The 12,628-nt window shown below is 33.2% G+C and overlaps 1 protein-coding gene across 1 annotated transcript; it reads right to left on the reverse strand.

Moving 5' to 3' along the window:
• Positions 1–338: 338 nt before the first annotated feature.
• On the reverse strand, positions 339–12,291 carry LOC127561853 (glutathione S-transferase-like). Its single transcript, XM_051997153.1, has 6 exons — positions 12,120–12,291; positions 10,246–10,297; positions 6,308–6,440; positions 3,357–3,498; positions 2,578–2,709; positions 339–1,380 (listed from the first exon to the last, which is right to left on the reverse strand). The coding sequence occupies exons 1-6, from the start codon at positions 12,204–12,206 to the stop codon at positions 1,228–1,230; spliced, it is 699 nt and encodes a 232-aa protein (XP_051853113.1). The 5' UTR covers positions 12,207–12,291; the 3' UTR covers positions 339–1,227.
• Positions 12,292–12,628: the final 337 nt, after the last annotated feature.

The raw sequence follows: 12,628 nt of genomic DNA on the forward strand, positions 1-12,628 counted from the left end.
ACAAGATTGAACTTTAATAAATAACACTGAATAAGTAGACAAACAAAAAACTAGATAACCCAAATAAAAACCTAGACTTCCCTTGATCCTACTTCTAAGTATTACTTAATTTGTTTTGTAATAACAAAATGGTGCACAGATAAATTATCTGCTTGGAAAAAATGAAAACACTGGATTTTTTCCCTGAAACTATCACTTAAGTTTACAAGTAAATAGCTATTTTAAAAGAGGAAAATTTCAAATTTAATTTTCACTTGTTTTCCTTGATAGTTTTAAAAATAATCTTTTTTTATACAAATAAAACCATGATTAATTAATGAGAGAGAAACAAGGGCATCTTCTTTCATTGAAATTTCTATTTAATAGAGTAACATTTTTTTAAAAATTGAAAATCTTTAAAAAATATTATCAGATTACTTTCCTGCCTAAATCCTGTCGAGTGAATATAACTGAATATTTTTTTCTTTTGTGGAGAGTCCTTAAGGACAAGTATTAAACATTCAAATCTATATTGAACCTAATCAATCATCAGATAATTTTTAAAATAAATTTTATTATCTTATATACTCATGATTTGTAACTTTCCCCCAAAAGTAGAATGCAGAAAATGTTGGATTAATTGGAGGGGAAGTATCATTATAGTGGAATACTTGGAATGAAAAGAGGGGTAGAGATCAGAGAAGGGGACAAGCATTTCTCGAGCATCTTGTTCCAGGTACTTAATCAATTGTTTTTCATTTAATCTTCACAATAATCCTGGGAGGTAAATGCTATTATTATCCACATTTTATAGTTGACCTGAGTTTGAATTCCTTGTTCTATCATTTACCATTTGTGTGACTTGGAGTAAATCATTTTATTAACTCTGGGCTTCAATTTCTGTTCCAATAAAAAGCACTCTGATGGGTTGGGGCAGGGAGAATGCTCAACAATCTCTATGATTTCTTCTGGCTTTAAATTTAGCTGTTTATTAAATTTTGAATAAAAATGAGAAGATAATCTATGATTCTATAGCCCTGAGTAAGGTGAGGTTCTAATTAAATGAAGTTTTATAATAAGCAAAATTTTTTTTCTGATTTTCATTTAGCTCTATAGGAAGGAATCATATTTGCTAGTTATTGAACCTAGGAATGTGACAGATGCATATCTTAATATTTCTATGGGCATGACTATAGATGGAAACTAAAGTATTAATTGTGTTCTTTAGAATTCTTTACTTGAGAATATTCAGCTCATGTGTTTAAGAAACAAATCTTTATCAATCTTGAATATTTTCTTTGCAGCTTCAAACTCTTTCTCATCTATTGGCGGCTTTCTTTGACTACCAGGCTGAAGGAATTTCTGAATCCTGGGGAGTTTGCTGATTCTAGCTTTGAACTCCTAAAATGAAAAAAGAAATGACACCATCTATAAAGCCTTGTACATTGAAGCAGGGTCCCCACAATGCAGTTGTCAAGACCCTTTGGAAACCATTTCATCCTGGGGAAAAGATATGACAAGCATTTTCACCCTATGGATAGTGCAGTTTGAAAGTCCAGGAACTCCTTGCTCTACAAATGTGGAAGGCCACTTTTCAGTTATTTAATGTAATACATGAAGAAACAGCCTTCTTTTTTTAAAAAATGTGTATCCCACATGGTTTTTTTTTCCTTCTTAATTGTTTGTATGGGCTTGTTAAAAGCCAAATTCGAAGTAACTTGAGGTAGTGGATTGGAATACCTATTAGTCTCCAAATGCAGAGCATGTCACTTAAACTCTTATTATTCCCAGCAGTCTTCTAGTATTATAAACTACAGAATGTTGATTTTCACTTATAGACTGAGTTTGTCCAACAGGATTTCCCTACACCAATTAACAATGGCTTGAAACCACTCCTACCCATAATAAAAACAGCTACACAGGAAATCTAAAAGGAAAGTTTTAGCAAAATTTGATAGACAGTAGTCCCCTGGAGAACAAAGATCATGAAATTCATTTTTATACTTACCTATCCATCCTCCCAGACACCGGCACAGTATTTTGTGCATTATTGGTGCTATTGATTGATTAGTATATAAATTGATAAATTTCTCAAATTTAGGGTCTTGCCTTAGCATGTCTTCCATTAAAATTTTCTTCTCTTTGTTCAAAGTGGCATGGAGGAGACCAATAATTCTCAAAAATGTTTGTAAAATGAAAGTTTTAGGTGGAAATACTTTGAGCTTTGGGCCTACTCCTGGACTATTTGCTCACTATCTGATAACACCTACAGCTAAATTCATTAAGACTTATTGTCAGAAGTATGCTCAATAATTGATGACTGTTTTGGGTCACAGCAGCTTATGAATACCATCTATGAAGGAGACTTTGTAAGATAGTGTTAGGTTCAGTAGAAAAAGGATCCACACAAGGGAAATCTTTTAAGTCAAGTAATTAGCAAGCATACATTAGTCATTTTTTGTGTTCTAGGCACTATACTAAATTTTGGAAATAAAAAGAAAAAATAAAACCCATTCCTGCCCTTAAGAAGCTTACATCTAAAGGGGAAGAAACATGTAAATAAAGGATATGTACATGATACACTTTTGATGGAATTACCTGAAGCTTAGGGAATCCAGAGAGAACATCAGACTTGATTTCTTCAACCATTAAGATGATTTCAAGCAGCTGTATATCTGCCCAGCTCAACTGGTTGCCAACAAGATAATTTTTCCCATGATCTTTTAATGCCTGTAGGACCAGTGACAAAGAGAGAACCTCTTGACTTTTTTTTAAAACTTTTTTCAAGCTTGATCAGACATTTCAGTTTGTACACTCACTAACCTCTGCCCATCACATATTAGACTATCTAAACAGGAATATTGTAAGAATCAAATGAAATGAAATTTGTAAAGTGAACAGCTAATATTATTACTAAAATTAAAAATCTTCAGTGAGTACACACCAAATGTCTAAAGTATTGACTTCCAGTTGGCTCAAATTCTATTTTAAAATGTATTCAATAGAGCAATAATACAAATGCAAACAAAAAATATATAGTTTTGTCTGGGTAATAATAATCAAGGAGCACAGATACACATACCCAAGCAACAACATGCAATAAAGCAGACAATAACAACGAATTCAGGGCCGCTTTACATTCAACAACTGTGTAATCAATAACAGAACTCTAAGTAGTATCATTTAACAGCAGTCAATACCATGTAGGTAATAACCCACAGGCAGTCATGTTGTGTAATATATATGGAATTTTACAAGAGATACCAAATTAGCAATAAAAGGGAATCTCAGTGGAAGAAAAAAAACCCCAGCAGATATTAGAATGTGGAATTCAGTGACTATTCAGAAGTATCTCACATTGCCTCACTTTTCCATACCTTCTCATATACTGGAAAGAATCTTTCGGTGGCTCTCTCGAGGATGTAGCTGAGATTCTTTTGCTTTTCTTCAGGCAAAGAAAATGGGAAGAACATAATCATGTCATTCAGATCCCTCATCCCTTCCACATACATGTCAATACTGGAAAAGAAAAATAGAAATAATAGAAAATATTAATAAATATAAATAAAAATAGAAAAATAATAGAAAAATAGAAAAGTAAAATAAAAATATGATTACTAGGGAAAATGACTGAAGAAGGATCTAATAATAACTGATACAGAAAAAAAAGCTTTAAAATTTACAAAGTTCTTTACCTATGTGATTTCATTTGAGCCTCTCAATAATATAAGTTAAATATTATAGATATTATTATTCCCATTTTAGAGTTGAGGAAACTGAGGTTCAGAGAATGGCTTGCCCAAGATAGTATGAATCAGGGGCAAAGTGTGAACTTGGTTTTCCTAGTATTCCTTGTTGTTCAGTCATTTCAGTCATATCTGACTCTTTGTGATTGCATTGGAGGTTAGGGTTTGCCATTTCCTTCTCCAGCTTATTTTACAGATGAAGAAACTGAGGCAAAGTGTCTGAGGTCCAATTTGACTTTAGGAAGATGAGTCTTTCTGATTCCAGGGCCAGCACTCTTTCCACTACTCTACCTAAGTATCCTGATTTCAAGTCTAAAATATATCCTAGTTATGCTATGCTAAGTAATCTAAGTTATTTAAAGGTTCTGTGCCTCAGGGTCCTCATCTATAAAAGTAAGTGTTTGGACTAAAAATCCCCAAGATTTCCTACTTCTCTAAACTATGATCCTCAATCTATTATTCCATATTTTCACTTTATTCCTCCCTAAAAGGCATTCTCCTATCTCTAACCAGTTTTGGCTTTTTTTTGCGTGTGAAAAAGAATGTCCATTCTCCAGAAATATTAAGAAATATGGATCTCAAAAGATGTCAATTTCAGTGATTAATAAATGTAGAGAATATAATTAATACCCATGAAATATACCTTTCATTATGGAGCCAGTTTTCAAATCAGGTAGCCTATGTTCAGGTCTCATCTCTGACACGCACTGGCTGTATGACTCGAGAAGTCACTGAAAGCAAGTCCCTAAGACTCTTAAGACATAACTGTTGCTAATTAGTATTATTAGAAGAGATTTTCTTACTGGAATTCCCTCTGCCAATGAAATCATAGGCGTCCCAAAATTGTAATATTCATTCTACCAGGCACTTGCCCAAAGACTTCTTAGAGAAGTTCTAAATACTTTTTATCTCTTGAAGAATAAACCTACCCACAGAGAAAAAATTAGATGAAAAATTGCTTCTCTCTTTTTTCCCAAAGGAGTCTGGGTTAAGTGGCTTGCCCAGGGTCACACAGCCAGTAAGTGTTTGGTGTCCAAGATCAGATGTGAATGAGGGCTCTTCTGACTCCAGAGCTGGTACTCTATTTTACTATTTACCTACTTCTTATTGCTTTTCCCTTGAAATATATTTATTCATTTCAAGAGCAGTTAGCACTGGCAATTCAAATTGAATAGGAAATTTATTCCTTTGAAACTTATTTTCCTCATCTTAAATAAGGAAATTGGAGTAGATGATTTCTAAGGTTGCTTTCAACTCTACATCTTTGATCCTATTATGTTGAACACTTTCTGCTTTTTCTCTAATCCAAAGATTTTTAACCTGCTTTTTAATTATAAATTTCATTAGCAATCTAGTTATAACCAAATACTCTTTCTTAGAATGATATTTTAATGCATAAAAAATACATAATAATTTACAATATATATTAATCAACAAAGGAAGCAAACTAAACTGAAATACAATCATCAAAATATTTAAATAAACAAGGTCACAGACCCCAGGATAAGAACTCTTTCTAATCATCATAAATTTGCCGAGGTTCAGATACTGAAAATGGTCCACCTACAAAATGGCAACTAGGATATTCTTTAAAATGGAAAAAAGCTTGATTCAGGGTTTAAAAAAACATTAGGCTTTGTTTTAAAGTACATTTTCACTTGGTTTAGATAGACATACAAAACTAATCAATCAATCAATATTTATTAAGCACCTACTAGGTGTTAGAGATTGTATTAAATGCTGGAAATACAAAAAGAGGCAAAAGACAGTCCTTGATTTTAAGGAACTCACAGTCTCATGACCACCATTGTAAAGCAGAATTCACCATGAGTTGTTTCAGTTTTGTGTTTTTATCTGCACTCCTGCAACTATGCAAATTTATAAGTCATCTGCCATTTATCATTTTAGGAAAGCACTAAGAGGTTAAATAACCTTTCAAGGTCAGGTCGTGTCCAAGATGGGACCTGAATCCAGTTCTTTCTGAGTACAGAACATAAAAAAACTCCTTAAGAATAAAAAGTTTCAATATATTTTTCATTCTTTGTTTTAACATCCTCATAGCCTAGAATAGCATAAACACATATTAAGTGCCTAATGAATGCCTGTTGATTGATTGATTCATCTAGTGTGGGTTGTTTTCTATTATACACACATAACTTTTTTTGGCAAGGCAAGCAGTATTTTAATAGTGACCTGCCCAGGGTCATACAACTAGTTTCAACTATCTAAGGCCAGCTATGAACTGTCAGTGTTCTATCCACTGTGAGATCTAATACCTTTATTTGCATTGAGTTAATAAGTAATAAAGATATTTGTTGCTTTTGAATTTATGCTTTTTTCAAATCAGTAAAAATTATTCTTATTTATTATTGGGTTTTTTGGTTGGGAGTTTCTGTGCTTCTTTGTTTTGTAGATCTAAAGCCATATCTTCTCTCCTGAGCAAGTCATTTATGTATCCATTGCCTTTGAACTCTACTGGACCCAGGACAAATCAGTTATCAATCTCAATTATTAAGAAGAAATTTTCTAAAATGAAAAAGGTAGCTTCTATGTTCTATTATAAGCATGCAATGATACTGTACAATGCTCTCTCCTTCAGGTCCTTCCCATACAAGTCATATTTTGCTGCTATATATTTCAGGATGGCTCTGGTTTGCACTATGCACATTCCATCCATTTCAATCATTGGCACTTGTTGATACATGAGTTTTCCACCTAAAAACAGAAAGAGAAATCAAGTCAGTAGCATGTTCCCCTTCACTGGAGTAGGGTCATAGAGTCATAGTTCTGGAACCATAAGGAACCCATTTAGCTCTCTTATTTTACCATAGAGGAAACTGAAGTCCCAGAAGGTTACAAAACTTGTTTAATATATATTTATTCCCTTCCCTTGTTGTCACTTACATAGGTGGCATGGTAGTGTTCTGAACTTAGAATTGGAAAGACCAAATTTTAATTTTAATTTTTGTCTCAGTAGGGCAAATTACTTAACCTGTAAGATCAGCTTCATAATCTATAAAATAGGTACCATAATAGCACCAAGTTTACAAAGTTATTGTAAGAATTAAATTCATAAAGAGCTTTGTGGGCCTTAAAGTGCTATATAAACTATTATTATTTATTATATTTATATAGATTCCTTCCTTTTAAAGAATATAAGCTCTCTGAAGGAAAAGACTTCCATTTCTCTATACAGTTGATGCTTAATAATTGTATGTTGATAGATCGATCCATCCTCTCCCCAGCTCCCACTACCAAACCTCAGCTCTCATCAGCTCCCATCTAGATTGTTTCAATATGTTTCTAATTGATCTCCATACCTCCAGTATCCAGTATCCAGTATCCAGATTTACCAATCTGTCCTTCCTAATTAGTCTTTTGGAAGGATGACAGTTATCAAATTACTTTGCTGCACAAATAACTTTCATAACTTTCACTCTATAATGTAGATTTTGCATATTTAATACTGTTCTATTTAAATGTAACACATGATAAGTAAACTATATGATGGAAATTCTTCATTTTTTGAGCAGTTAACAGACAAACTTTAGCATGTTTTTAAAAAATGGCCAAAAAATATCACTGCAGACTCTTTACTTTTAGTTATTCTGAAGGCAGGAACTATATTTGTAATTTTACAGAGATGAAGTAGTACCACAGAATAGTGTGTTTCTGCTTTGGGTAATAATGATTAAATCTTGTTAGTTTTTCAGTTACATTCTCTCCCTTTCATAAAAAAAAAAAATTTTAATGGATCTTTATAGCTTTGCTGACATACATAGTTTTTATGTTGTATTTATATTGACAATGTATATTGACTGTGGACGAAGAATTAGAAGGAAATACTTGAAAAATAATTTGGGGGCTCATATGAAACCAAACTTTTCCATGCCTTTTGATTCACTAGATGCTTTTTTATAGTAAATAAATAAAAGTAAATGAATAAGTAAATTAAGTAAATAAAAGATTGAATCTGATTATTTTCTGCTAAAGTTTTATAACCAAGATATGTAGTAATTTTTCATTTTTTCATTAATTTTTCATTTTTCATTAAGCTAAAATGTATTTGCTGAATTTAAAACTTAGTCCTTTTGATATCATACAAGTGCTGTGCTTGGACAGGTAACAAATCAGATTTATTTCTCTAGTGATTTTTGTTGTAATTAGATTACTTACTGAAATTTGTCAAAGTATGAGCTTTATTGTCATTTTAAAAATCTGTTAAAGAATTATCATAAGACTAAAAAAAATTCATGTTCTTCTCATGATCTCCAAAATCTTTCCAATCTTGGATCCAATCATTTTTTACTTCCCATGCTTCCGGCCAGACTAATTGCTTTTGTTCACTGGCTCAGAGGCCCTTCCTTAGTCCTTTCAATTCCAGAACTCTTGCTCTGAGACCCTTTGTAGGACTGATAAGTAACTCGAGTCTCCTATATCAGACTGGCTCATTCTTGACTTTACTTCTTTCCCCAGCTGTCTCTTGATAGTAGCTACTTTGCCCTTGGCTCATATTCTTTGTAGTCTCTATCTCCTTTTCAAGACTGGAACCACAATTAAGTCAATACATCTATCACTACTAGAAAGGTTATATCAATGTACTCTTCTAAGGCTCCACTCACCACTCCAGTAACTTTCCAAATCAAAATATACCTTCTTGACCACCACTCTTCTAAACTGTGTGGTCTCCCCCATTAGAATATAAGTTCTGTAAGAGCAAGCATTGTCTACATTTATGGTTGGGATTTTGTATCCCCAGATTTTAGAATAGTATTTGGCGTACAGTAAATCTTAATAATTGATTTTTAATTCATCTATGCACTTATCCCTGCAGTGGTAAAACTGGGTTACTTAACATTCTCTATGGATTCCATATACATACCAATGTAGATCATTTCATACCAGTTTTGTACCTCTGTTTTCATGTAAGAAGGGGGGTGGGGAGAGGCATTTTGCATATATCTTTACAAGTACAGAAACTATCGAAAAAACTCTAAAACTGTTCTTTGAAAGGTCACCAAATAAACCCCTCTGGCAAAATTCTATTCCCTGAGGCACCTTCTTCTGCTCTTTTTGCAATTACCTTACAACAGGTACCTCCTGACCATTCCATTCAATATTCCATTCAATATAATACTAAATTGATCTTTCTGACACACAGGTCTGATCGTGTCATCCATACTTGTTCAAAAAAGACTTTTATTGATCCCTATTGCCTCCTGAATAAAGTCCAAACTACAATCTCCCACTCTCAGTCCAGATCCAATGGACTTTTCCAATCTCATTTCATATTTGTTGTTTAGTCATTTTTCAGTCATGACCCAATTCTTTATGACCAGTTTGGGGGGATTTTTTGGTAGAGATACTGGAGTGGTTTGCCATTTCCTATTCAAGTTCATTTTACAGATGAGGAAACTGAGATAAACAGTGTCAACCCTGTAACTTACTTAGGGTCATACATCTAATAAGTATCTGAGGCCAGATTTGAATTTAGGAAGAGAAGTCAACCTTATTCTAGACCTGGTACTCTATCCACTATGCCATCTAGTAAAATTAAACTCAAATAGAATGCATTCCCTGTAAGCTACATATTGACTTTGAAAACCACAAATTAACATTATCTGTGTTGTATTTTTATTTATTTTCCTAAACATTTCCCAATTACATTCTAATCTGATTTTTGCTTCATTTAAGGACAGCTTGCCAGGAATATGAAACCTCTTTCATTATGCTAATCATGGATTATTTGCCCAAATGCATACACAGACTTCTGTGCCTTACTTCGGGAATGCACTTCCCTATTATCTCCTTCTATTAGCATCCTGCCCATCATGGGAGATCCAACTCAAACACCACTTTCTCCACTCAGTCTTCCATGATCTTCTGATAATGCAGTACTTTGTACTCATGTACCAGCTAATATTTATATATGTGTAATTTTGGGGTAAAAATTAGGATTATAGGATAATAGATTGAGAACTATAAAGGACCTTCACCTCAACTAAATAATATCTCATTTGATCATCCCAACTCTAGGAAGCAGGTACTATATTATCACCCCATTTTGCAGTCAAGGAAACAACAAGGAAAGCGTAATTATCAAGTTATTTCCACACACAAAACAAAAAATCCAGTAACTCCCGGTTTCCTACTCTTTCTTCACATTCACAGAATGGTCCAACTCCAGCCTCACCTTTCCAGTCTTCAAGCCCATCACTTTTTCCTTCTAGCGTTATTACTCTACAGAAGCCAGAGTAGTTTCAGGAGACAGAAAACAAGCTTTACTTTCTTTTCTGATGTAGTTATTTTGAAATTCAAACTCTATCTGAAGTACAGAGAAGCACACTTGTAATTGCCCACCTATATTGTGATTTATAAGGTACTTTTTTCACAAGTGTAGAATCAGAAAATTTGGGGGCTTCAAGGGATCACAGAGACTTTCTGTGTATCTTCAGGCAAGGCAATGGTAGGTAATCTGATTTTTATGGATTAGCACAACATAACCAGGCTCTGAACTTACCCTTAACTAAATTCTCAAATTCTTCAGCTGTTTTGAAAAGCTTTTCTTCATACTAGAAAGGAGAAGGACACATGAGACTATTAGAGCAATGGAATTATAGAATGTTCTCATTGAAAGGGACCTTAGAGATCATTGAAGACAATTGAGTGGTATAATGGGTAAAGCACAAGAGTAGGAGTCAAAAAGACTTTAATTCAAATCCTACCTTAGATATACATTTGTATAAGCTGGGTGATCCTGGACAAGTCACTTAATTTGTCTGGGTTTCAGTTTTTTAATTTGCAAAAAATGAGAAGGTTAGACTAAATAGATTCCTGTTAGCTATACATCAATGATTCTGATGCTCTCATCAGACTGTTCTTAAACAGTTTATTCTAAGAATCCCTTTTCATATTCTTAATGCAATATTTTTGACTATCTACTAAAAGTCTTTTGTTCATGTGAGTTCTATCTATTGACAGAACATAGACATTAAAACATAAAAACTTAATATGTTGTATTTATATATATATATATGTATTTTTCAGTTTTAATTCACTTACAATAATAATAATACATCTATTACATATTAACTTTTATGTGTCCATACAGGATCCTCTTAAAACTTCTGCAGAGTTTAAGCCTCAGCTAGGTTGTAGGTACAATAGAAAGAACGTTTCAAAATGTAAAAAGAAGTTTGTTCAAGTTTACAGTTACCACATTACACAACTGTAGTTGTAGTAGTTGTTTTTTCAATCCTGTGAGAGAAAGGGTCTTATGATTAACAGAACTAAAGTCCCTTGGATCCAGGATGCAGACAAGAGCTGGAAGGGACAGTGGAGACTATCTTGTCCAATCCCCTCATTTGATAGTAGAGGAAATTGAACCTCAGAGAGGTAAAGTGATTGACCAATATTTGAGAGGAGGGAGAAAAAAATTATTTATTACCATCTGAAAGTGTATTACAAAAGTTTTTTTTTATCATATCAATGTGAATTTTCAGTATTTAAAGTTTAGAAACTACAATTTTACAATACAAATACAAATTTAGGAAGATCTTGTATATAATGAATCTAAATCTTCCCCAATTCTGACTGCATTTTTAAAAACATCCACAAAAATGAAGTCTGTTTAAATCTCTTTAGAAACTAATACAACCTCCATTTCTCCATATTTGTCTTTTTCTTTTTTTTTAATTTTTCCTTTTTTTTCTGCAAGGCAATTAGGATTAAGCAACTTGCCCAGTGCCACACAACTATTAAGTAGCTGAGGTCTGATTTGAACTCGGGTTCTCCTCATTTCAGGATCAGTGTGCTCTCCACTGCTATCCCTTCTTTGGTATTTTTCAATTCTTCAAAACATTGGGCTTTTAACTTAATAACAACAGTAAGCAATAATTCTCTATTAGTGTAATTAATCAGAAAGAGAATTGTTCTTTGTGTTAAAACATAAAAAACCTTTTTTTCTAGAGTTATTACAGTATAGTTAAATCATAGAATCACAGAATATCAAAGCTATAAGAGATCACAGAGTTGATATAATTCAATTCCTCTATTTTACAAATAAAGAAATTGAGTCTCAGAGATTTAAGTTTTGCCTAATGGTGTATATAGCTAGCTGGTAGTGTCATCAGGACTTGGACCCACATCTGCTCAGCAATGATCTATACTGTTTCCACTTTCAGAAGGAGAACTCAATCAAGATTTAATTATCAAGATAAATGTGACCTTCAACTTGTTCTGAGACTCAATTCACTGTTAAAGAAAAAAAATTGATTACAATAATTAGACCCTTTTTTTAAGGAAGTCATTAAGTGAATTCTTTGTGATTTTTCCACTAGTAAATATTCAGTCAGTCTGAAGAAAAAGAATACATTTAAGAAATTAAACATCTACCTCTACACCAGCAGCTGCCAAAAGCCAGCGCACTGATTCCATTCTGCCTCTTCCATTGAAGTAATATAGTTTGGGCTTCCCAGCCATGATTTTTCAGTTCTTGGTTTTCTGAAAAACAACAGAGAACAATCTGACTAGTACTTAGACATACAAGCCGTCCTTTTTGTAATCTTGACTCCACTGGGAATACATGAGGAAAGTCCAAACACTAAGGGCCAATGATTCAGAGAGCAGATTGGGGAGGAGGGAATGGGGAGGAGAATCATGTGAAAGGCAGAATTCAGACTTCTCCTTTCCCCCAAAAAACAGGCTGAAGCAGCTAAGCATCAATCTATTTAACTGATTGAAATGTATATGGACCTTTTATGACTAGTAACTGATCAATTCAATGTGATCCACACAAGATATCTGAAATAGAAAGATGGAACTTCTTTCATTGTGTATGGAATATCTGCTAGGATAATTTTTTTTCATTATATTAAAATTGGTCTTCCAAGTCTGGAAATTAT

The sequence above is a fragment of the Antechinus flavipes genome, chromosome 4, assembly GCF_016432865.1.
Source record: "Antechinus flavipes isolate AdamAnt ecotype Samford, QLD, Australia chromosome 4, AdamAnt_v2, whole genome shotgun sequence".
Taxonomy (NCBI): domain Eukaryota; kingdom Metazoa; phylum Chordata; class Mammalia; order Dasyuromorphia; family Dasyuridae; genus Antechinus; species Antechinus flavipes.